General features: G+C 41.3%; 1 protein-coding gene across 3 annotated transcripts in view; it reads right to left on the minus strand.

Moving 5' to 3' along the window:
* klf12b (Kruppel-like factor 12b) overlaps positions 1-22,302 on the minus strand; it is a 60,692-nt gene that overhangs the window by 13,150 nt on the left and 25,240 nt on the right. For 2 of the 3 annotated variants that reach the window (XM_021317376.2, XM_012864310.3), the window contains exons 2-4: positions 21,864-21,946; positions 12,385-12,943; positions 4,376-4,511 (exon numbers count right to left, since the gene is read on the minus strand). In XM_021317376.2, the coding sequence (XP_021173051.2) occupies positions 4,376-4,511; positions 12,385-12,943; positions 21,864-21,929 (761 nt within the window). In that variant the 5' untranslated portion in view covers positions 21,930-21,946. The remainder of the gene's footprint in view (positions 1-4,375; positions 4,512-12,384; positions 12,944-21,863; positions 21,947-22,302) is intronic. The other variant, XM_036139070.1, reaches the window with a different exon arrangement.

Below are 22,302 nucleotides of genomic sequence, written 5' to 3' on the forward strand. Positions count from 1 at the left end.
CCAACCTCTGTTGTCCTCTGACCAACCGGTGCCCACGTGTGGCACTCCGGGGCACGCCTGTCTCTTTCAATAGCCTGCACTGAAACCTGAAGCCCAGAGAGTGAGTCCCTGCACGCATCAGAGAAATGGCAACCTCTCTGAGCAAAGTGACCCTGCTAGTGTTTTTTTTTTTTTTTTTTTTTTTTAAGGCCTAATGTGTCGTACAAAAGCTCATTTGGTTTAATTAGCGTTCATGTTAATAGAGCTGGTTAATAGAGCCAGTGTACAAACAAACGGCGACCCTGTAAGCGTTACCACGATAAAAAAAAAACAAGCCAAGCTGGGCTCCGGGCCTGCTAAAGACGTCGCATCATGAGTCGAATTCTTCACTAATTAAATCTTAAAAGGTGGCTTTTGAGGGTTTGACTAGGTTGAAAGTTTGACTGCTCGGGGTTTTCTGGGCAGCGGTGGCGGATGGCGCGGACTGAGCCAAATGGGTCTGAATGCTTCTGATTTCCTGCTTTGGATCAGAACATTATGAGCTGTCATCCACTGGAGAGGAAGTCTTTTCACTTCAACACAGATGGACTGGCACTGCAGGAGCTGATGTCTGCAGGCCGCGCGGGGCACAAAGTACGTCTGAGCCATATGCACACAGGCATATAGATTGACGCCCACACAGATGCATCGGCTGCTGGAGGAGCGCTGGCGCTCAAAGGTAAATCTCTTACTGCAGGTGATCAAGGGGAACGTTTAAACTACTGTGATGCCTCCTTATATCCATATTTTTGTTGTTTTAGTTGAGGCAGCAAGACATGTCTGGCATATAATAGCGTATGGTCTTATAGCCTATTAGATATAGGGAAGATATATGAAAATTCTTCTTGAAGATATTTCTTTTTTTTTTCTTTTTTTAGACAGGAGCTCATGTGGAAGTCTTAATGCTCAACAAAACTCCTCAGTGACATGAATGAAATTACGTTGTTAGACCCTCAGATATTTTAAAAATCTTATTGTGAAACCCCACCTCCTCGTCTCTGTCTCTGCTGAAGTCCCTTTAATCTAGAGCTGCACCCAATACATTAGCTGATGACAAAAAGCAGCTTCTGGCTGGTCAGAAACTGAAAAAAACCTGGGCCCGTATTCACAAAGATTCCCCAGAGTCCTCTCAGAGAGCTCCTATCTTAGCTTAAAAATTCCTAGTCTTGGTTTGGGAGTGATTCAGATATCTGCTGAGAGCGACACTGAATAAGGAGATGACAGAATTATTTTTTTTTTATCTTAGTGAGGAGCTGTGGTTGACCCCACTGCTAGGCGAGGCTGTCTTTTAAGAGCTGTGATTGGTTGCTAGTACAAGGGGGGGGGGGACACACGCACACACACACACACACACACACACACACACAAAGGAGAAACAAATTAACCAATCAGATGGGATTAAGAAATCTATGCCATAATTGTCACCACATCAGAATGTTTGAACGCACCTTATTTATGTCCTCATCATTTTGATTTGCTTGTTAAGTTTACTTTCCATAAAGATTTTATTCGTAAATGAGTCAATTATCATCAACAAAAGCCAGAGAGGACATGGCATCGCACAAGTGAATTTCTAGATGACCATTTAGGCTACTAACGTCATCATTTACAATACAGAAAATACTTTATCCCCTCTTTTGTTTTATCTAGAGTGTGTGTTTATGTATATTTGTTTCTGTGACTTTTTTCCATTTCTTCTAAAATGTTTATTATTGAGAAAATGTTCTGTAAATAAAAGAAGAATTCCTCAGTGCTATATTCTTTTTACATTTCTCTGATTTTTATTCATGATGATTATTCAATATTTTTCCTATTTATCCTTTGAATTACATTACTAGAGCCGCACCTTTAACCTGCTGGGCCAGTGGAACTAATTAAATTCTCTTTATGGGGATGATAAAGTTTATCTTATCTACATATAATAATTTTATGACTGTGACAGAAGTTTATATGCTCATTTCCTCCACTGTTTAGGTGGTGGATGAGCCAATCAGCTCTCTCTGTTTCCACCATCTTCCCTGCTTAAGACACTCTTAGGTTCACTAAAAGTCCTCCTCACTACTCCTAAAATTTTTCAATTCAATTCAATTAAATTTTATTTATATAGCGCCAATTCATGAAACATGTCATCTCAACGCACTTTACAAAGTCAAGTTTAATCATATTATACAGATTGGGTCAAATTATACAGATTATACAGATTGGTCGCTTTATTATATCTCTTAAGGCCTAAGGTGCTTTGTGAATAACTTTTATCTTACCGACGTGAAATTCTAAGAAAAATCTTAGAATTCAGGAAATTCTAAGATTGTTCCTAACATGACGTCACTAAGAGCTGCTTTTAGTCTTAGGACTCTTTGTGAATATGGACACAGATCTATTCCGATCAGACAATGCAGATCTGAATTGACTGATCAGATAATACAACCCTATTGAGTGTGGACACTATTACAGAGTGAAGAAGAGTCAAAGTTAGTGCTTTTCAGTTTTTATAATGGGTTTAAATAGGATGTCAAATGTTAGCCCAGTCAGCCAGACGGATTTAAGACATAAGCACAGCATATCAGTCTGGAAAGCCACCGGTAGAGCCTGATTTCGAAGGTAGGACTATCAAGGTCAGCGGAAACAGGTTAGAGAACTACGCAGAGAGCTACGCATATGACGCAAACTCCAAGCAGCACGCTCTGTTTTGCCCTTAGAGCAGCCAGTTGTTGAGGTATTAAAGATATATCCAGCTCATTCAGGAGATAATAAAGGGCATCATTAAAATACCGCTCTGTTGTGGCCACCGTCTTAACTGTTATGGTTACAAAAAAAGTGCTGCTGAGAGTGATGAATCGCAAACTCCCGCCTCCCGCGCTGTGATTGGTGCGGTCATTTTCAGACCGGAAAGTCTGATTGTGTATTGAATACACATGCATAAATCAATCTGGATGGCTAGGCCAGTCATATGCAGCGCTAAAGCAAATTTTAAAAGGAGGGTGTATTTCATAGGAACGTACAACAGAGATATGCTAATATGCTAATAGCTAAAACAGAACGCGCAAAAAAAAAAGTTTAAAATGAAAACCTTTAATACTCAACTTCATTTGAATACAGTAAAACACTGTTTTACATTAACTACTCTCACACACAATGTGAGAGAACGTTAATTATCAAAATAAGCTATTGTCGACAGATTGAAGACCTAACAAAATCAAATACTGTTATTTATTCTTGTTGTACGTTAATCTGTATTGTTGTGTGGGTTGTCCAGAGCATTTTTGAAGGAAAGAAATGTTTCAAAATCTATTTAGCTTTTTCTGCGTTAAATAATAATAAATAAATAAAAACATGTAGTTCTTAAATAGAAACAGGAACCAAATAAAGGGCCACAAATCTTTAAGCAGTGCAGCTCTGCTTGTTAGTCCTGTTGTAGATTTTATGTACCAGGTTCTACACTTAACTAAATCTTAGTTCAATTACACAAAATCCGTTGCCACAGATTGTGGAAACTCATAAATTATTGAACAAAGATGAAGACGCAATGGAAAGGTTGGTGAAAAATTGAGGACCCCCCCCCTCCCTGAAACTCTAGATAAGAAAAAATTTAAAACCCTAGAATTTGAATGGGGTGTGCCCTCTTTTGCACTGTCAAGGCTGGTGAAATGCACCACTTTGTTCTCTGAGGTATTTCTCCTACACTTGATGATGCCATGCACTCTAGGAATGTGATGTGAAGAAATCACACGGGCATCGAAAAAGGTGAAACCGTGATGCAACAGGCTCTCTACGCAACCTTGGAAGTCATTGTCGTTATTGGAATAGTGAAAAAGTGTCGGGAGGATGGACAAGCAACAGTGCGAGAGTAAAAGTTCACCCTGAAGGCAGGAATTAAAAATGCATTTTGAAGCAGAAGTCAAGAAGGAAAATAAAAACGGTGGAGACGTCTCGCTTGTGTTCATTCTATGTCAAAAATGAGCTGAAACTGTGCTCATTTGTAAGGTGCAAAGAAAAATCACATTTCAACCAATATATTTCCAGGATGATTAAAAAAAAGCACCGATCTGTAAGCCTTCTATAAGATATTAAAATGTTTTAAATAAAACGTTTTTAATCACTTTTGGTTGCCTGTTTTGCTGAGGCTGTTGGAAGAAGGGCTATAACAACAGGCATGTCTGGGCAGGTTCATTGGGAGGACACCACTACCTTGGCCCAATCTCCTCTATGGCTCTTTGCTCTTTTACCCACACTTTTCTTTAAAAAAACACACAACATGGTAACCTGACTTCACCTTTAATTTATTTATTTTTTATTATTTGTTTGTTTGTTTCTTTTGCAGAGCTTTGCACCTTTCAAACTAGACAACGATACTCACTCTTGCACAGCTCGGGCTATAGACAGCGCCGTGGAGCCGGTCTCGTTAACACTGTCCAGGGTAACGTTCGGCAGGTCATCGTCGTCGCTGTCACTTTTGATCTGCCTCGGTGACAGGCCGTTGGGGTCCGTGTGTGCTGCAGGGACGGGGACAAAGACACGGGAGTCAGACACATGACACTGGAGCTGTAAACTTATAAGGCGTATCACGTTGTCTCTGCTGAAAAGCCTCACTAAGTGTAATGAAATAATTCAGTTTAAGCAGCTCCTGTCATTTATATTGCCGTCAAAATGTGTCTCTTACAGGCTATATATTCCTTTTGTGCAGCACTGTGTCCTCAGCCCTGGTATTTTCCAATGCCAAGCTTGCGGACAGAGCAGCCAACCATGACACTAAACCCACTGGCTGCACACTCACAGAGTAAAGGGAGCGCATGAAAATGGACACACACATACACACACACACACAAACGCACACACTTGCCCATATAATCTACAGCCTGAGAGATAAGAAGCTGGGTGGAGCACTGTTTGGCTGTGGCTGCAGTTGTGGAAACATTAAATGCATTTGTTGTTGTGTGTGGTTGTGCAAAGATGCATCACATCCAACTCAAAAAGTGCATTTGACGACATGACTGTCACTTCACTGAGTTCCTGTTTTCCTCAAACATACTGTGCCTTGCAATAGTATTCGGACCAATTCCTTTTTGTTTTCTTTTTTGTCATATTATAACCTTAAACTTCAATATATCTTTTATTAGGGTTTTATGTTACAGTAGAGACAAACAAAGCACTTTATTGCTGTGAAATGGATGGAAAAGTACGGTTTCCAACATTTCTTTGCAAAATATTGCGAAAACTCTGAAAAGTGTGGTGTGCATTTGTATTTAGAATCGTTTACTTTGTTACCCCTAAAGGAAGTCAAATGCAACCAGTTGCCTTCAGAAGTTGCCTTATTACTTAACGAAGTTTGTCTGTTTGTGACGTAATCTCTGTAAGATGCAGCTGTTTTGTGAAGGACTCTGCGGTTTGTTAGAAAACATTGGTAAACAGCCAGTCATGTTGACCAGAAAACACAGCAGACAGGTTGGGCATAAGGTTATTAATAAGCGAAGTCAGGTGGTGAAACAATATCCTCAGCTTTGAACATGGACTGATGTCCTGCTTGAAAACAGAAAAGGTGTGGCACAATTAAAACCTACCAAGACTAAAAACTTCAACCAAAATGGACCATTTGCATTTAACCTTTGTATACATGTATGTTGTAAATTTTTCATGTGTATCTTTTGATCTATAAAACTTATCAACTTATCCGAAACGTAACATCTTAGCCTTTCCGCTGATATCATCGCATAGTTGTTTGCGAGGAGGTGAAAATCAGTATCTTCTAAACATTTTTCGGAAAAGGAAAGTCAAGAGAACATGCAAGTCAAAGAAGACAGATCTTCAAAAGTCAAGTAAATATCTCATTGCCTAAACTAGCTTTTATCCTCTGTCAGAGTAATAATTACAAAATCTAATACCAATGGGACCGTGGCAAAAAGTGCTAGACGAGGACCCAAGTTTATTCTACCGTCCACTTACAGTAATGAGGATGGGAAAGGGGCTAAACGAATTCTCCGAAAGTCATTATTAATGAACTGCTCCAAAGAGCAGCAACTTGGGCGCACTACGTTTTCACAATAGCAAATTATTTCACCGCCTGGGTATGGTGATGCGGCGAGAAATTAGCTGATGATTGAAATTAGATGATTTTCGCCTTGACAGGCCCTGCTGACCAGCTGGTGAAGAGGGTCAGTAAGGTTTTCAAAATTAAGCCAGAGGTGAGAGGGAAACTATCACGTCAACACGTCTCTAATTCAATCAGGCTGTGAGAGACAGCAACAGAGATAGAGAGAGAGATTTTTAGCTGATAACAGGAAGGGTGAAGGTATTTCCTTTCTTCATGTTAAGGTAAAGCTGTGGAAAACACCGTTCCCACAGTGAAAACGTAATGGTGAGAGTATCGCGCTGTGCTGATGGTTTTCTTTATGCAAGGATTGGGAAACTGGTAGTTGATGGGAAGATAGACAGAAATAAATACTGGGCAAGAAAACTAGTAATAGACCCTAATGACCCTGAACATACAGTTAAAGCTACAATTGAATGATGTCTTAGAATAAACCAGGAACAGTTCAGAGAATTAAGGACTTGAATTAAAGACTTGAAGACCGATGCTCACCATGCAGTCACACTAACCTTTAGTTGCTATGCTGTATGTGCAACATTGGCATAGACAAACCCAAAAAGACTTGCAGCTATAATTTCATCAAAATTATTGTTGCGTTATTGTATTATTGTATTAGTAAGCACGTCGTGAACGCTGAACAATCCTAAATCAAATCCCTTGAACGTGTGGACATACCTGGCAAATAAAGCTGATTCTGATTCTGTAGATGAATACAAATCCATGCCCCCCTTTAAACATTTCACTTTGCAAATCGTTCTTAAAACCTTGAATTCCTTTCATTTCACTTCACAGTTATGCACAGATGTTGGTCTGTCACATCAAAGCCAAACCAGCCAAGTTTGTGGTTGTGTGATGTGACAAAATGTGAAAAAGTTCAGGAGTATGAACACTTCAAGGCATCCTACAGCTGACCAAGAAAAAAACGCACATCCATATAACCAGCCAAGTCCGCAAGCTCTAAAATCTAAGTAAGATGATCACACTAGTGGAGTTATACAAGAAAATTACACCATTGTGGCAATTTGTCCCTTGGGCAGAAATTTGGGATCTTTGCCAAAGCTCACACAGATACTGTCCCTTCTGTCTCCATGCACACAAGCAGGGAACATCCTGGAGTACTCCAATAATCATTGTCAAGAAAAGAAGAAAAAAAAAAACATAAATACAGACCTGCTGGAGAGTACTTGACAGAGAAAAGGTGCTAAAATCTGCAGCAATGGAGCAATTTCACAATTAGGCTGAGAAAAAAAATCAACATGGCAAAGATTTTATGTCTGGAGATAAAGCACCCAGCAGACAGAGCATATATGGAGATATACAGTGCTGCTCACTAATGTCTGCAGCATCTCCAGCTACTGCGAGCTCGGAGCTTTTATAAGCTATCAGGACTTCACCTCCTCTGCCCTCTCAGCTGAGACTGTGGCCATAATGGTCCATAATAATGGTCTTGAGTTGAGAGCAGACATGGTGTTATTACTCAAGGGGTGTAGAGGGATGGGGGTGTCGGGTGTGGGGGTGCCACAGAAATAATCCTCAACTCGGCTGGACTTTTGCTTTTAAAGGTTTTGTGCTGTTGCCACATATGAAGACATGCAGAGTGGTCAGCGGCCCCGTCAAAAACATGTAATTAGTTCAAAATGCATCACTGGAAAGGAGGGGGGGTGGGGGGGCATTATGAACGACTGACACAAAGGAGGAGTGGTGAAGAGGTGGGCAGAGCAACGGATTTCTTTCTTTCGCTCCTGTTGTTTCCAGTCAAGCCCTGTTTCCATGGAAACCTCCTGCCGGAGACGGCAGTGAAAGAAAAGGGTGCCCACCCTCACTGAAAGCGGGTGGCCAACCTGCGTGTGCGTGTGTGTGCGTGTGTGTGTCTGCACAGGAGCTTGGATGTGAGCATGCGTCTATAGGTCCGTGTTGAAAACTTCAGGAGAACAATGCAGTCATTAAAGTTCTTCTAAGGGAGATTTGTTTTATCTAACCGTTATTTAATCAGGAAAAAAACAACTGAGATTTAGAATATTATATTAGGATTGACCGGACCAAGTTGACAGCGAATCAAAAAAAAAGCACTAGAATAGAATCAATACATAAAACGCACATTAAAAACATCTAATATGACTATTAAAAGCCATGTTCTGTGTCAAGACCGACATGTTAGCGTTGATGTTAACAGTTCTTTGAATCCTCTCATACACGCTGCAGTAGGTGATTCATATGTAGCCGATTTTGGATTGTATGTCACAAGTTTGTGTCAGAATACTGGAATGCTTTTCTCTATAAATCCATATAAGAACCTTGATACTGTTATCAAGAACTAGTTATGCTAATGAATAGTCTTAGTGCGGTATAAAATGTCAAAAATGAAGGGTAGCATGCAGAGAGTGGTTTTATAAATCTGCATGCCATTAGTGTGACTCTCACACCCACAGACCCACTAACACTTAGGTACAACTTATGTCAAGATTTTACATTTGTTCCATATCTCGACACTCCGTGATAAACTGGATCAGGAGTATGTAAGCAATGTGATGATTATTTTGATATTGTTATGTTTAATCGCAATACTGGTCATTTTGCTTCTTAGGAGAACAGAGGAGTGTTGAAAGGTAAATTGATCGCGGAATCAATTTGGTCTTAGAAGCGCATTGCCGATCATATCAATGCGTCTTTTTCTCTGCTTTTACGCGCTACGTGCAGCAATCAAAAGCCAGGGAGGAGAAGGCATCACACAAGAGAATTCCTCAATGACCATTTAGGCTATGATACTGACATCCTACAGCACATACTTTCTCACTTCTTTTACGTCTTCCCTCTGCATAGCGTGTATATTTTCATACTTTATCTTGTCTAGAGTGTGTATTTTTGTATATATATTTCTGTGACTATTTCCATTTTTTTTTTTAAATGACATAGCGGCTACTACACTGAGATACTCCCATTATATATCTGATACTGTCGGATAATTCAGGTTATCTTCTGTCGTAACAGGCCTCCTTGAACCTGTCTCACAGTGCGACGTGAGACCATATATTTAGATCCACCATCAAAGATTTCTCCATGATTTTCCTACATTCCTCGTCTTTTGCGTCTGGCAAAAATCTCAGCGGGTATACAAGCCTAAAATGATGTCACTAAGAGCAACTTTTAGCCTTAGGATTCTTTGTGATTACGGCCTTAGACTTAATCAGTTAGAAGAAACCGGCTTTAGCTTTGGTATTTGTACCAACTGCTTCATATGAAGATTAAAAAAATGTTGAGTTACCTAAATATTTGCACTGTAATACTAACTCAGTCTGAGAACTATGAAGTATAGTGACAAAATTAATCCTCAGAGATAGATGTCTTTCCTTTTTTGCATTCAAAACTAATTTGTAGTTAGCTTTCAAATTTCACTGAACAATACAAAAAACAAAACAAAAAATCAAAGAGATTTTTCAGGGTATTTCACAGATATTAAAACAATGTTTAAGGTGGTACATTAAGGTGGACAGCAGGCCACTTCTGTCCTGGGCTGCTCTCTGGACTCTGTGGAGGAAGTAGCTGAGAGGAGGGTGTTGTCCAAGTTCACATCCATCATGGACAACACCTTCCACCCCCTGCACCAGACTGTAGAGGAGCTGAGCAGCTCCTTTAGTGACAGACTTAGACATCCTGTCTGTAAAAAGGAGCGTTACCGCAGGTCATTCATTCCTGCTGCTATCAGATTTTACAATGCTGCACTGTAACTGCAGCATTGTAAAATCTGACCGGTGTAATAAGTAATGTGCAATAACTAATGTGCAATAATCTAATTAATACACTGTCCTACAACCCGTGCAATAATCCTGATGTAGTGACTTCTGCTGCTATCAACACCTGAACATAAGTCAGTACACATGTATGTATGTATGTATGTACAAATGTATACAATGTATATGCACATATATACGCGTAGGTACGTATGTATGTAGGCGCATAGATATATGTATATATTTAAGTGTATAGATATGTTTATATATATATATATATAGACCACTAAGAATGTAAATGAGACATCATATGCCCATTCCTATTTCCCTTTTTGTATTTTTTGGTATTCTTTTTGACCCATTGTATATATGAAGATTCACTGTATATAACTGAATGCACCTTCCCTACTCTGCACCTTCTTGTATGAGCCGATGTGACGAGTGAATTTCTCCATTGTGAGATCAATAAAGACTATCTTATCTTATCTTTTACCCTCATAAAGTGTGGAATCTACATAATACATCAGTGGTACAAAAAACAAAATACCCATTTGATAGTACTAAGTTCAAATATTTTCTAAACATAAAGAAGAGAAGTGGACCCAAGACACATCCCTGATGAACACCTCTAACCACATTGAAAGAGTTGCCTGGATTTCAAACACTTAGTTGTTTTGAAAACATTATCAGCTATTCCAATTTTCTTGTTGTTGGCACTTTACTCAGCTAACCGATGTTATGCTTTTGATATAGAAAGATGGACAAAATCTCTAATTCATCCAAAAGTATCATCCAATATCTGTCCGTTCAATCGATCCATTGTCTATATCAGCTTGTCCCTGCAGAGTCGCATCAGAGCTGGTGCCAATCTCCAGAAGTCATTGGGCGAGACGCGGGGTACATCCTGGGCAGGTTGCCAGTTCATCACCATATCCAATATGCTGCTGGGATTTTAACTGTGAACTTTTTCTACATTAAGTCTTATGTGACACAATAGCTCAACAGTCTGCTTGTGTTGTTGGCCTACTACATCCACCACACCCAACTAACAACACTAATTCTCCCTCTTTCCTCTGCGTACGGTCCCATTAAAGCCAATGCTGAGCTGCGCATGTGTGCGCGCACGTGTTTGTTTAAGTGCCACCCATCTTCAATATCCATCAACATCCACACCCTTTTGTGCAAGTTTTGTTTTTCCAATACTTCCCCCCCTTTTTTTCCTCTCCACTCCATGGAAGCAGATAGACAGCTTTTAAAACGCTCATCTCTAAGGACCACCCCACCCAAGCGGCCAAGTGTCTGTCTGAGCACATGCTCTAATTACATATCTTTGTTGTTTTGCTTGTATGTACAGAACATACTGTACATGGGCGTGAGTGCAATTCTAAATGCGTCTATCCGTTTTCTGCAGGGAGTGACGAGGAGGGACTTCTTTTGCAACCAGAAGCTGCCCTGTGTACGGCGCGGACTTGGACTGAAACACCTCCAGTAGGCTTTCTTCCAGCGGCTGGCAGTAAAACCACACCCAACGAGAAAAACCAACAACAGTCAAGGCTGTGCCACAGAAGTCAAATGCTCACACTATCCAAGATATCTGCGCTTCAGTGGAGGAAAAGAAACCAGCATTGAAAGACTATTTAAGCTATAAAAGCTGCTCAATCTGTAAACCTTATCTTTACTCAAGACAGTGAAACATCTTTGCATCCAAGGGCCATATCTAAAAGCATAGCACACTTCACAACAATGGATCTGTAGGTAAACTCACTACAGACCGTTGTTCACACCTTAGGGTGGATATCCAATGTATCCATCCACTATATGGTTTCTGACCCACAGTAATTTGATATACTCTATGTGTACATAATGTTTTCTCTATTTGAATAATCATACCCAACATAGGTGCCTTTCAATAACTCATGATATACTTGAAATGTCTATTTGATAGCGATTTACTTCAATGCCAGAAAAGAGCATTTTTCTGACCTACCATCACAAACGTCAATACGTGGGGATTTGCAAACCTCCACTCGGATTTTATCTGGGACGGTGTTCCTTGTTCAGACGGGACTAATAATACGTTGAACCTTTCAGCATGAAACACTACATACAGGAAGGTCTGGGTGAATATGGAGCAAGGATGAAAAAGCACCTCATGTCAAGCATGGCGAAATCCTTGAGTCGCCATCTCTTCTTTTATTTATGTCAGTGCCGTTAGTTAGACTTTGATGTGAAATATCTAAGTTGTCTGTACCAACATGGCTTCAAACTATGTGGGGGGAAAGCAGCCAAAGTTGAACATTGAACTTTCAAAGCCCTTGAAAATGTCTGAAGAAACTGATCAAGACTCAAGTTGTATTGACTCAGTTCTACATGTTTAGAACTACAGTACTGTATATGTGATATTATAGCAGTACAAAATCGGAAGTTGTCTCTCTTTTTTTTATATTCAATAACAAAAAGGAGAACCACAGTGAAATTAATTATTCTTTAAATTCCAAAAAGAACAAAGCCACCCTCATAAATATGCAGTAAATCCTAAAACCATGTTCTCACCTTTGCCCTGGCTTTTGGCCTCTTCCAGCAGAGGTAGCATGATAGCGTTGTTGAGGCTGGAGGGCGATCGCACTGCAGTGGTGTACATGAGGGGCAGTGACTGTACCACAACCGGGATGCGGTGAACATGGCCGGCCAACTTCCCGGCTCCCTGCAGGCTCAGAGGGCTGGACGGGGGCGGCGGCACAGACTGCAAGATGTGCAAATACGGCTGACCTCTCACCCCGCTACCGGGGGCGACCAGGGGGCCTGGCGTGAGCACCGAGGAGGCCGAGGTGATGACCGACGGCGAAGACGAGGAGGAGGAGGAGGATGACGACAACGAGGACGGGGAGAAGGCGGATCTGTGGGGGGGCGACGAGGAGGAGGAGGTCGTGCTAGTGGCGGTGGTGTTGGACAAGGGCGAGGGGCGGGGCTTGTTGATCGACAGGTCCACAGGTTCTGTCTGCGTGTGGAAGTGCAGGTCGTGGGCGAGCAGGTCTTCGGGGGGTTCCGATTTTACTCTGGTGAGGATGAAGGGGATGCCATCCATCGCAGAGTAAGGTCGAACTTTAGGTGACTGTGGGAGCAAAAACAAAAAGGACGTTAAGAGTTGTGTTATTTCGAAGCCGTAAAAATGCATTAACCTGCGACACGTAGGAGGGAAAAAAAAAAAACAAACAAGGGAAAACGCCGGCATAAAAAGCAGCTGAAACCTAATCTTCAACCATCAGCGAGGCCAAAAAAGGTGCGCATTAACGAATTAGGGTCAAAGATAATTGTTTCTGTTGATATTCCTCTCCGGAAATAGTTAGTCAGCACGATAGCACTGTCAGAAAAGGCATACGCAGTGGCATTTACATAGAAAAGGCGCAGCGTTAACTCTAGGAACATAAAATTCTGGAGTGAAGATAGTGTCGCTCATGCTCGCCTCCTCTTGTCTTTCTTTTCTCTTGGCGTGGGCCGCGCTCTCTTCCTCCTGTTTTCCATGACTCCCACTCAAACGCAGCTCTCTTGGCTACCCACGTATCTCTCCTAAATCTCCCTTTTCGACTGTGGAAAAACATCATATGGGCTCAATTTCCTGACCGTCTCCCTCCGTCTCTCTCAGGGGAAGGGCCTCCAAAGGCCGACGCTGGTGGCTCGAAGGAACCCTCGCCGCATCTTTTACTTAATGCCAAGCAGACTGGGACATGACCGTCCCATCTGTCTGCGAGTTTCAGGGAAAGGTTTAAATCTGAGAGCAACTGCCCACTCTGCTATCCGTTCCTGTAAACGTCCAGACTTTAGCTCCACCTTGATGTCCCAGCTTTGGTTAGGAAATACAGTGGTTTCTTCTAACTCTTTTTTTCTCTTTGCTCGATGCGTTTGTGCAGAGCACTGAACAGAAAGCGTATCACAAAGTCAAGCTCCTGAAGCAAAAATAAAGTCCAAAATCGACTACAGCAAGAGACATCTTTGCACAGAGTATTTTTAAGCCTGTTCGTTATTCTCACATTTCTTTCTCCGTACACACATCTTCATTTTTCTGAATTTTATCACACTACAACCAGAAACTTAAATTTTATTAGGATTTTATTTTATATATCAAGCATGATCATACGGAGCAAAAAAAAAGGATGCACCTCTGTCTTAGCGCAGATTCCCTTTTGGATTTAGGCCTTTGACTGGCCCATTCTAACACATGACTATGCTTTATTTTAGATATTGCTGTTCTGGCTTTATGTTTAGGGTCATTCTCCTGCTGGAACCTGAACCTTCACCACAGTCTCAAGTCGTTTGCACCCTCTAACAGCTTATAACCCACGGTTGCAATTTACTGAACTCCTTTCATTTCCCCACATCGATCTGACTGGCTGTCCTGTCCTTACTGAGTAAACAATCTCCACAGCATGATGCTCCTACCACCATGTTTCATTGTGAGGATGTGTTGTTTACAATAATGTAAAGAGTTCTAACACAGAGGTTGTTTTTATTTTTTACATGTACGGCAAATTGTTATTTTTTTGTCATTTGAGCAAAGCACCTTCCACATGTTCCTTCCTTCATGACCTGTGGCAAATTGTAAACAGGCGGTCGTCTTGACACACTTTCCCAAAGGCCAGATTTGTGGAAGGCACCACTGACTGTGTCGACGGATTCTCCCACCTGAGCCGTAGGTTTACGCAGCTCCTCCAGATATACCAATGTCCTCTTGATCCCTTCTCTGATTAATGCTATCCTTGTTCCGCCTCTCATTTTAAGTTGACGCCCGTGTTTTGGTAGATTTGCAGCCGTGGCACACTCTTTCCATTTCAGATGATTTACAGAAGAGCGCCTTGTTTTACGACCTCTGCTCTAAATCTCTCCACAGCTGAGGCCTTCGCAGAACTGCAGCCTCACACGTGCGTTTCTTGATGAAATTAAAGAGAGAAGAACCAAAATGTATCATTCAGGTGACAGACAGTTGGTTGCACATTATTCTGTTTAAGGGTATCAGGAGTAAAGTGTGCTGAACACAAGTTAATACCACCCTTATAAATGTATTATTTGTAAAGAAAGTATGAAAATCGGGTACCATTTGCTTCCTCTTCTATGGAATACACTACTTTCTATGTAGTAGTTTCTGTTGGTCTATCACAGAAAATCCCAATTAAATATAACAAGGTTTGTAATTGTAATGAGACAAAATAAAAAAAAAAGTTAAAGAGGTGTGATCGCCAGTGTCCAGATTTGTAAATTTGAACAATCATTCATGGTGAGGAAACTGCTGACGCTCCTCGCTGCATAACTCGTCCCCAGTTGTAGAACAAATGGTGCCCTATGAAATCTGCCCTCTGATCTGCCTCAGGACCTTTGCAGGGTTCAGCTCAGGATCACTGCTGTCAGGTCAGGATTCACAGTACATGACGGTCTGGTTCATATTTACCACCCACACAGCACTTCCCAAAAGGAAGCTTACAGCCCCATATTTACTTGACTTTGTGCTAAGCTAAACTACAATAAACACAGCATAGATTATTTTAAAATTAAACGATGCCAAATCCAGACCCCTCTTCTCCTGTGAAGCATGTTCTTTCCTTGCAAAACAGGTCAGTCAGAGGCTTCCCCTAAGGAGTTGACCATTTATAGACAATAGTTATTAAGTCATACTAGGAGGAGCAGACTCTTCCTTTCAGAGAGACACTCTTAGAAAATCAACAATGAAGATTTGACTGGGAGAACAAACTCCCTTTAACAAGGCAGCCCTAAGAATTAAATCAAATGCAGACAAGACCTAAAGTTTCAATGGGATAAAATAAATTGAAGGTGCTAAGGATGTCAAATTAATGCAATAGTGAGAGCTTTTATGTTACAATTTCAAAGATTTCTTTGAAAGCCAAGCACTTCATAAATGAGTAATCTGTGTTTTTGTTCCACCTATAAAAAAACAGAGTTTGGTGTTATTGGTTCAGTCACACAGGAATACCATGAGAGGCAGTTGGGTAGCTTTACAGATCCAGGCATATTGTGACCCCACTTACTGTAAGTCCCCTTTAATCCAGCTGTAAATAAACGCCACAAATGCATTTTCTTCATACTTTCCTCAGAAAAACTGTAATTAATATAGAGTGAATCTTATGTACCGTGTGTGGCTAGACTGATATAACAACTAATTGTAATATTTCATCTATCAAGCTGTATTACGGCAGATTTCACAACACTCGCAAAAATTGCACCAGACAGATGTAGTTAGAGTTTACTTCTTCCAGTTATAAAAAAGGCATTACAACAAATTTATCTTTTGTTGCAGCGGATTAATCTCACAGTCAAAAATTTCAAAAACACCGCTTGTGATTAACAAAACGTATACTTTCATAAATTCTTGTTTTTAGCAATGTCACCCGTGCCCCAAACACTACATAAGATAAATACAACTAAAGGATTTAAAAAAAATTATGCCAACGTTTTCTTTCCATGTAATTTTTTTAATCATTAGTCAGTTACTCCCTGTTTCCCTGGGCTATAAATATCACATGGCACAGTGACCCGTATCTTCTAACTGTTTTTTTTTTTTTTTTCAGAAAAGGAAATTCAAGAGAACATGCAAAGGAGACTATCACGTCAACAGGTTTGTAATTCAATCAGGCTGTGAGAGACAGCAACAGAGAGAGAGAGATTTTTAGCTGATAACAGGAAGGGTGAAGGTATTTCCTTTCTGCATGTTAAGGTAAAGCTGTGGAAATCACCGTTCCCACAGTGAAACGTAATGGTGGGAGTATCACGCTGTGCTGATGGTTTTCTTTATGCAAGGATTGGGAAACTGGTAGTTGATAGACCCAAATGACCCTGAACATACAGTTAAAGCTACAATTGAATGATTTGGATAAAGGCATATTTGTGTCTTAGAATAAACCAGGAACAGTTCAGAGATATGAGGAAAGACTTGAAGACCGATGCTCACCATCCATACACACTAACCTTTAGCTTTTATGCTGTATGTGCAACATTGGCATAGACGAACCCAAACTGACTTACAGCTGTAATTTCATCAAAATTATTATTACGGTATTGTATTATTGTATAAGTAAGCACGTTGTGAGCGTTGAACAATCCTAAGTCAAATCCCTCGAACGTGTGCACATACCTGGCAAATAAAGCTGATTCTGATTCTGCAGATGAATACAAATCCATGCCCCCCCCCTTTTAAACATTTAACTTTGCAAATCGTTCTTAAAACCTTAAATTCGTTTCATTTCACTTCACAGTTATGCACAGATGTTGGTCTGTCACATCAAAGCACATGTAAAGTATACATGATGAGTTTGGAAATGTTGGCCCCCTTTTGGAAATCTCTGAATAAGGGTATGAACCCACAAAGTCGCTTGGGAAGACACGTTGTAATTGATGTTTTAGGGATGCTAGATTAAAGGTAGAGTCTGCAATTTTTCCAGAAGTTTCCCCAAGCCTCTTTTTGAGTAACTGTGCATGCGCACGACCGTTTTATCTGTTCTTCTGCTCCTTAGGGGGATCGTGTGAAAAAAAAAAATCTCCTAAACAAACTCTGGTCTTATTTCTTTCCACTGAGGCCATCCTCCTCTTCTCATAAACTTGAACGCTGTTTGCTTCTTGCGACTGTCAAAGTATACAGTGAGAGCAGCAGAGCTACAATGAACGGCTAACACCGAAGCTAGCCGCTAAGCTAACCGAATAATTTAAGTATTCAGGTGCAGCCAGCTAGCTAAAACTAACAAGGAACATGCATGCACATTGGCGTTACGTGAGTGTGTCAGAATGATTGCCACGTGGGACAACCAATAGATAACCAATAGATAACTAGAGGGACATAATGTATGTATGTATGTATGTATGTATAATGAATACATAATGTATTTACTACTGTCAGGACGGAAGGACCACAAAATGTGTTTCTGAACAGGATTACCAACTATAGCTTTAATAATACATTTAAAGACAGTTTAATCAATTTGTCTTTGTTTTTAATCAGTAAAACCATGTTTTACAGCGACTGCTCGCTCACAAACACAGAGTGACATAGCGTCTGCTTGTAATAGAAATAATTAATGACAGCTGGAAAGCTAGCTAAATACCTTGAAGGTTTTTTCTATATCTTCTTATGTCATAGCCCTTAAAAACAAAGGTAAAACTGATCTAAGCAGCTCAAGACTTTACAAACACTACAGGCCAGAAGCTGGCTACAGATTTATGGTCAGTGCATCTCCAGGTTTTTACACATATTTACCACCAGTAACAGCAGTTACTGGTGGTAAATATGTGTAGAGCAGAACTGCTCTACACAATAGGAAACTGATCCTAATATGGTATTAACTTTTTTCTGGGTTTTTTTTCTGCTTTGGTAAGTTTTGAAATAAAAGCCGAAGGGACAAAAAGGCTGAGGTATTTTGTAATACTCTACCAAAATCCCAAAGTGACCTCCCTACGCAGTGAATCTTCTTAACCTACTGCATGCGATGTATCCTTATCTGTTATTGGGATTAAGGCTGTTTCACTAAGACAAAATAGTGAAAGACAGTCAGCTGTATCTGTTAATCATGAACTAAAAAAAAAAACTTTCCGATTTAGGACCATAAATGGAAATATTGGGCAAGGCTGACTTTGCCTTATATAAAGTGAGGCAGAGGAAGAGAAAGAAAAAAAAAAATCAATGCCGCTGTAACTCGGTTTAGGTGAAATCAAGCAAATAACGTGCAAGTTAAAATTCAACTGGGTTCTGTGAAAAGGCCGCCGTCCTACTTCCCAATCGGGACGTACCGTGACGAACAAAGTCTGGTTGTTTATGCCTTTCGTTCTACTCTTTACTCTCAAGGTTTAGTGTTATTTTCCCGTCATGAAAGACTGAACAACAGCCAGTCGCCGAGAACGTCTTCTCTGTCCCTCCTGTAGGATATGTAAACAACAGCAATGCCGCGTTGCACAAAACACACAAATCAGAAACTGGTGCTTTTTCGGGGCTTGGTTCACAAACAACTCTAAACCGACAGAAATGGAAAAACTGAAGCCACCTCCAGTCTAGTTTTGACAGATGCAAACACACACACACACACACACACACACACACACACAAAGCTCAACCCTGCGCACGCCCTGACACACATATAAAGATACGGCCGACCTGCCCGTCTGCCTCTGTCCTCACGCATTGTCTTTATTAGGGGATACTGGTTAGCCGGGCAGATTTTCCAGCCCCTTGCAGGCGAATCGTCTAACGAGGCAGACCATTTCCAGCAAAGGCTTGGCCCCTTGCCACTCAAATGAAGACCACATTTCTTGAAGCAGTCTAAACTGTCTGCGTCTGCCATCTAAAGGGGGAAGCTCAGTCTGTTAGGGCAAGATTGGATCTCGGAGCACTTCAAAGCCGTGTGGGCTGCAGCGCTCACATCCTGTCTATGACTGACATCACTACAGGAGGAATGATTTCAAACCCCAGGTATTAGGTAGCAGCACAGAAGCACAGGCGCTCGAAGCCTTGAGCCACAGCTGAGAGCAGGACACCCAGAAAAGCAACCACCTGCCGCCCCTTTTTTTTTTTCAAACTTCTCAGATGTGGTGAGGCAGATGAATTTCTTATCAGCTCCAAGGCACCCCTATAGCCAAACAATTTCCCTCCGGATTTGCGATAACCTGATTGCTTATCAGAAGCTGCTATTTATCCTACACACAGCAAAGTGGTTGCAACGTTTTCCCATAAAAATCCGATGGTTATAAATGAGAATTGAAAAACGCCATTGATATTTAGCGATGGTAAATCGATCTTGCCTAATCTATCACAAGCACAAATATGAAGTGGCCTGCGCACACTGAACACAGCTGTGGCAGCAACACAGAGCCACACGGACCCGGTAACCAGGCAACAGCTTCACAATAACAAGACCACTTCATTTCTAGGTATGTCAGCGCCGGGAGTGTGGAGACTGTACAGCGTTGTGAGCCATAAGAGCAGAGCTAAAGGCAGTACACACTGAGAAATGACATCAAATTCAGATATGTACCTCGGCAGCTGAAAACTTGTGATAGAATGTCATTATTTCTGCATAAATATACCCATCAGCAGACTTTCTTTGTTCTCCATCCCAGCGGGCTGGAACCCCCCCCACTGCGGATCCTGAAACACTATTTCTTCGTAATTATTACAGGAGATAAAAACAGGGGCCCTAAGTGGATAAAATTAGATCAATGGTTGTACAGTGTGCTGATATTGCCACTGTGGCCTTGCTCAGTTAGCTTAGCAGCATGTTTCTGAGCTGGACCCTGTGATTTGTTGGGGTCAAAAGTCTATGTCATTGCTGTTTTGTGGGCCACAAGCCTCCTATCTTCATTTCCTGTGTAAATAATCGTTATCCTCTGTGTTACCAGCTACCAAACGCAAACCTGTCTACAATTAAAGGGTTCGGAAAGTCCGCTTTGGTCTTGGCTGCTGTTGGACAGGCGGTTAGCGCCGGCCTCCAGAACCACCTAATCTAAACTAAATGAAGATGCCAAGAGAGCTATCGACAGCAGGTAAGCTGTGAAAAGCGGATAATCTTTTAAGATTTCATAAATCCTTAACTATCGCTTGCATAAATGTAGACATTGTAGGACAGGAAGAAACAACATTTTCTAAAAACAGCGTTGCTGCCCATTTGCAGTTTGTGCCAAATCGGATAGGGTTTCCTGGGAGATATCAGACAACCTTTGTGGACAGAAAAGTACCTAATAGAACTCTTTCTGTTCAAAAATACATTTTCAGGGGAATGAGGACGGTATTTGATTCATGAACAGCGACATTTTCACAGTTTAGTGGTAGTAGGATGGTCAGGGCTTGTTCTGCTGCATTTCCTCCAGGAGTTATCGGCGGAACAAAACTGTCAAAAATATATCTGAATCTAGTCAGAAAGTTTGGGATCCATAAAGACAACGAGCAAAACCACACAAGTCGGCATCCCAAATTCAGATTCAGACTTACTTTAATGATCCCAGGGGGAAATATGGGTTAATAAAACTAAAGTTAATGTTTTGAAATGACCAATTAATTAGGATCCTGGAGCCCACTCACGCAGAACCGCCGTGGAGTAACCTGAAGTGAGTAACTCGTGTTAAGATTGGAAGTGGCTCTGCATGAATGAGCTCAAATTCTTTCAAGCTGATACCCAGCTCTGATCAACAGTTACAGGAAACATTTAGGTGGAGTAAATCGTGCATAAAGGAGTCATGCCACGTACCAAAAGGATGAAGCTGCATCTCAGGCAATCATCTGTGTGTTATTAACTCATTTTACGATCCACACATAGATTTTATTTAAACATCTGAGGTTTGACATTTCGGGATTACAGAGAAAGCGCAAAAAGTTCACAAAACTTCCTCGCTGTCAGCACCCCGGAGACTTGTAGTGAGAAGAATCCTCTCTGAGGGACAAATTTGTACTGAGTGATAACAGCGATACAGAGATAACATACATCGCTTTGAGTAAAGTACATCCAAGACCAACAGTAAATAAATATCTAACTAGAGCTTCTGAAAAAAAAAACGCAGAACATGTAGTGTTTGCGCAGATTTGCGTGTAAGAAAAGGATATTATTCATGTGTTTGTCAGAAGGCCTGGCAAGAGAGGACAAAAGCAAACTGATGTAAAAAAAAAAAAACAGCAGGGACAGACAAAGCCAGATAAGATTTGGAGTTTCCCATGCAAAACCCTCCTCCCCAGAGCGAGTGAGTACATCTGCACACTAACCCCCCCGCCAATCCCCACCCCCCTGCTTGCATGGACTCTGTTGGCCCCAGTCACCTCCCAAAAAGACCCCACTTGCATTCCTGCTCCAGCTGTAGCTCTCCTCCTCTTTTCATGGTTTGTCTCTCTTCCCTCTGCCTGCCACCATGCTCCCCAACCACACCTCGTAGCCCCCACGCTCACTCGCTCGGGCCTGGGAGTGATTATCAGCCCATTGCCAGGAGGAGGAAGAGAAGAAAAGGAAAGCAGAGGAGAAGAAAAAGAGGAATTGTCTGGAAAATAACTGCTCTCTTACCCCTTGTTCCGATTCCAGGGGCTCGGCTTTGACTCGGACTGCAGGCATTCCGTCAAGCATTAACATCCTGTTTCTTGGGCTGCCTGTGAAGGAACACAGAGGAGGTGTAAGACGGGTGTTTTGGCATGACTAAGCAGGGCCCGCACTCAGTTGTTCACACACGGACATCGAAAACGTAGCGGCTGCAGCCGTTGGGAGACGGGCACCTTTTAAATAGAAGTGGATTCAGGTTGAACATTTTTACACCAAACATGTAAACAAACGGGGGGAAAGTCGGAACGCGTGCAGTTTCCTAATCATTCTTAATATCCTTGTTTGCTGCTGTGAGGCTTACGCAATAGCACACTGATTACAATCCCCTCTAGTTATTATTGGAATACAAAACTCATGCGGTGACATCATCTAAAAAAAAAAAAAAAAGCTAAGTTTCATTGACCAT

This window comes from Fundulus heteroclitus, chromosome 7 (assembly GCF_011125445.2).
Source record: "Fundulus heteroclitus isolate FHET01 chromosome 7, MU-UCD_Fhet_4.1, whole genome shotgun sequence".
Taxonomy (NCBI): Eukaryota; Metazoa; Chordata; class Actinopteri; order Cyprinodontiformes; family Fundulidae; genus Fundulus; species Fundulus heteroclitus.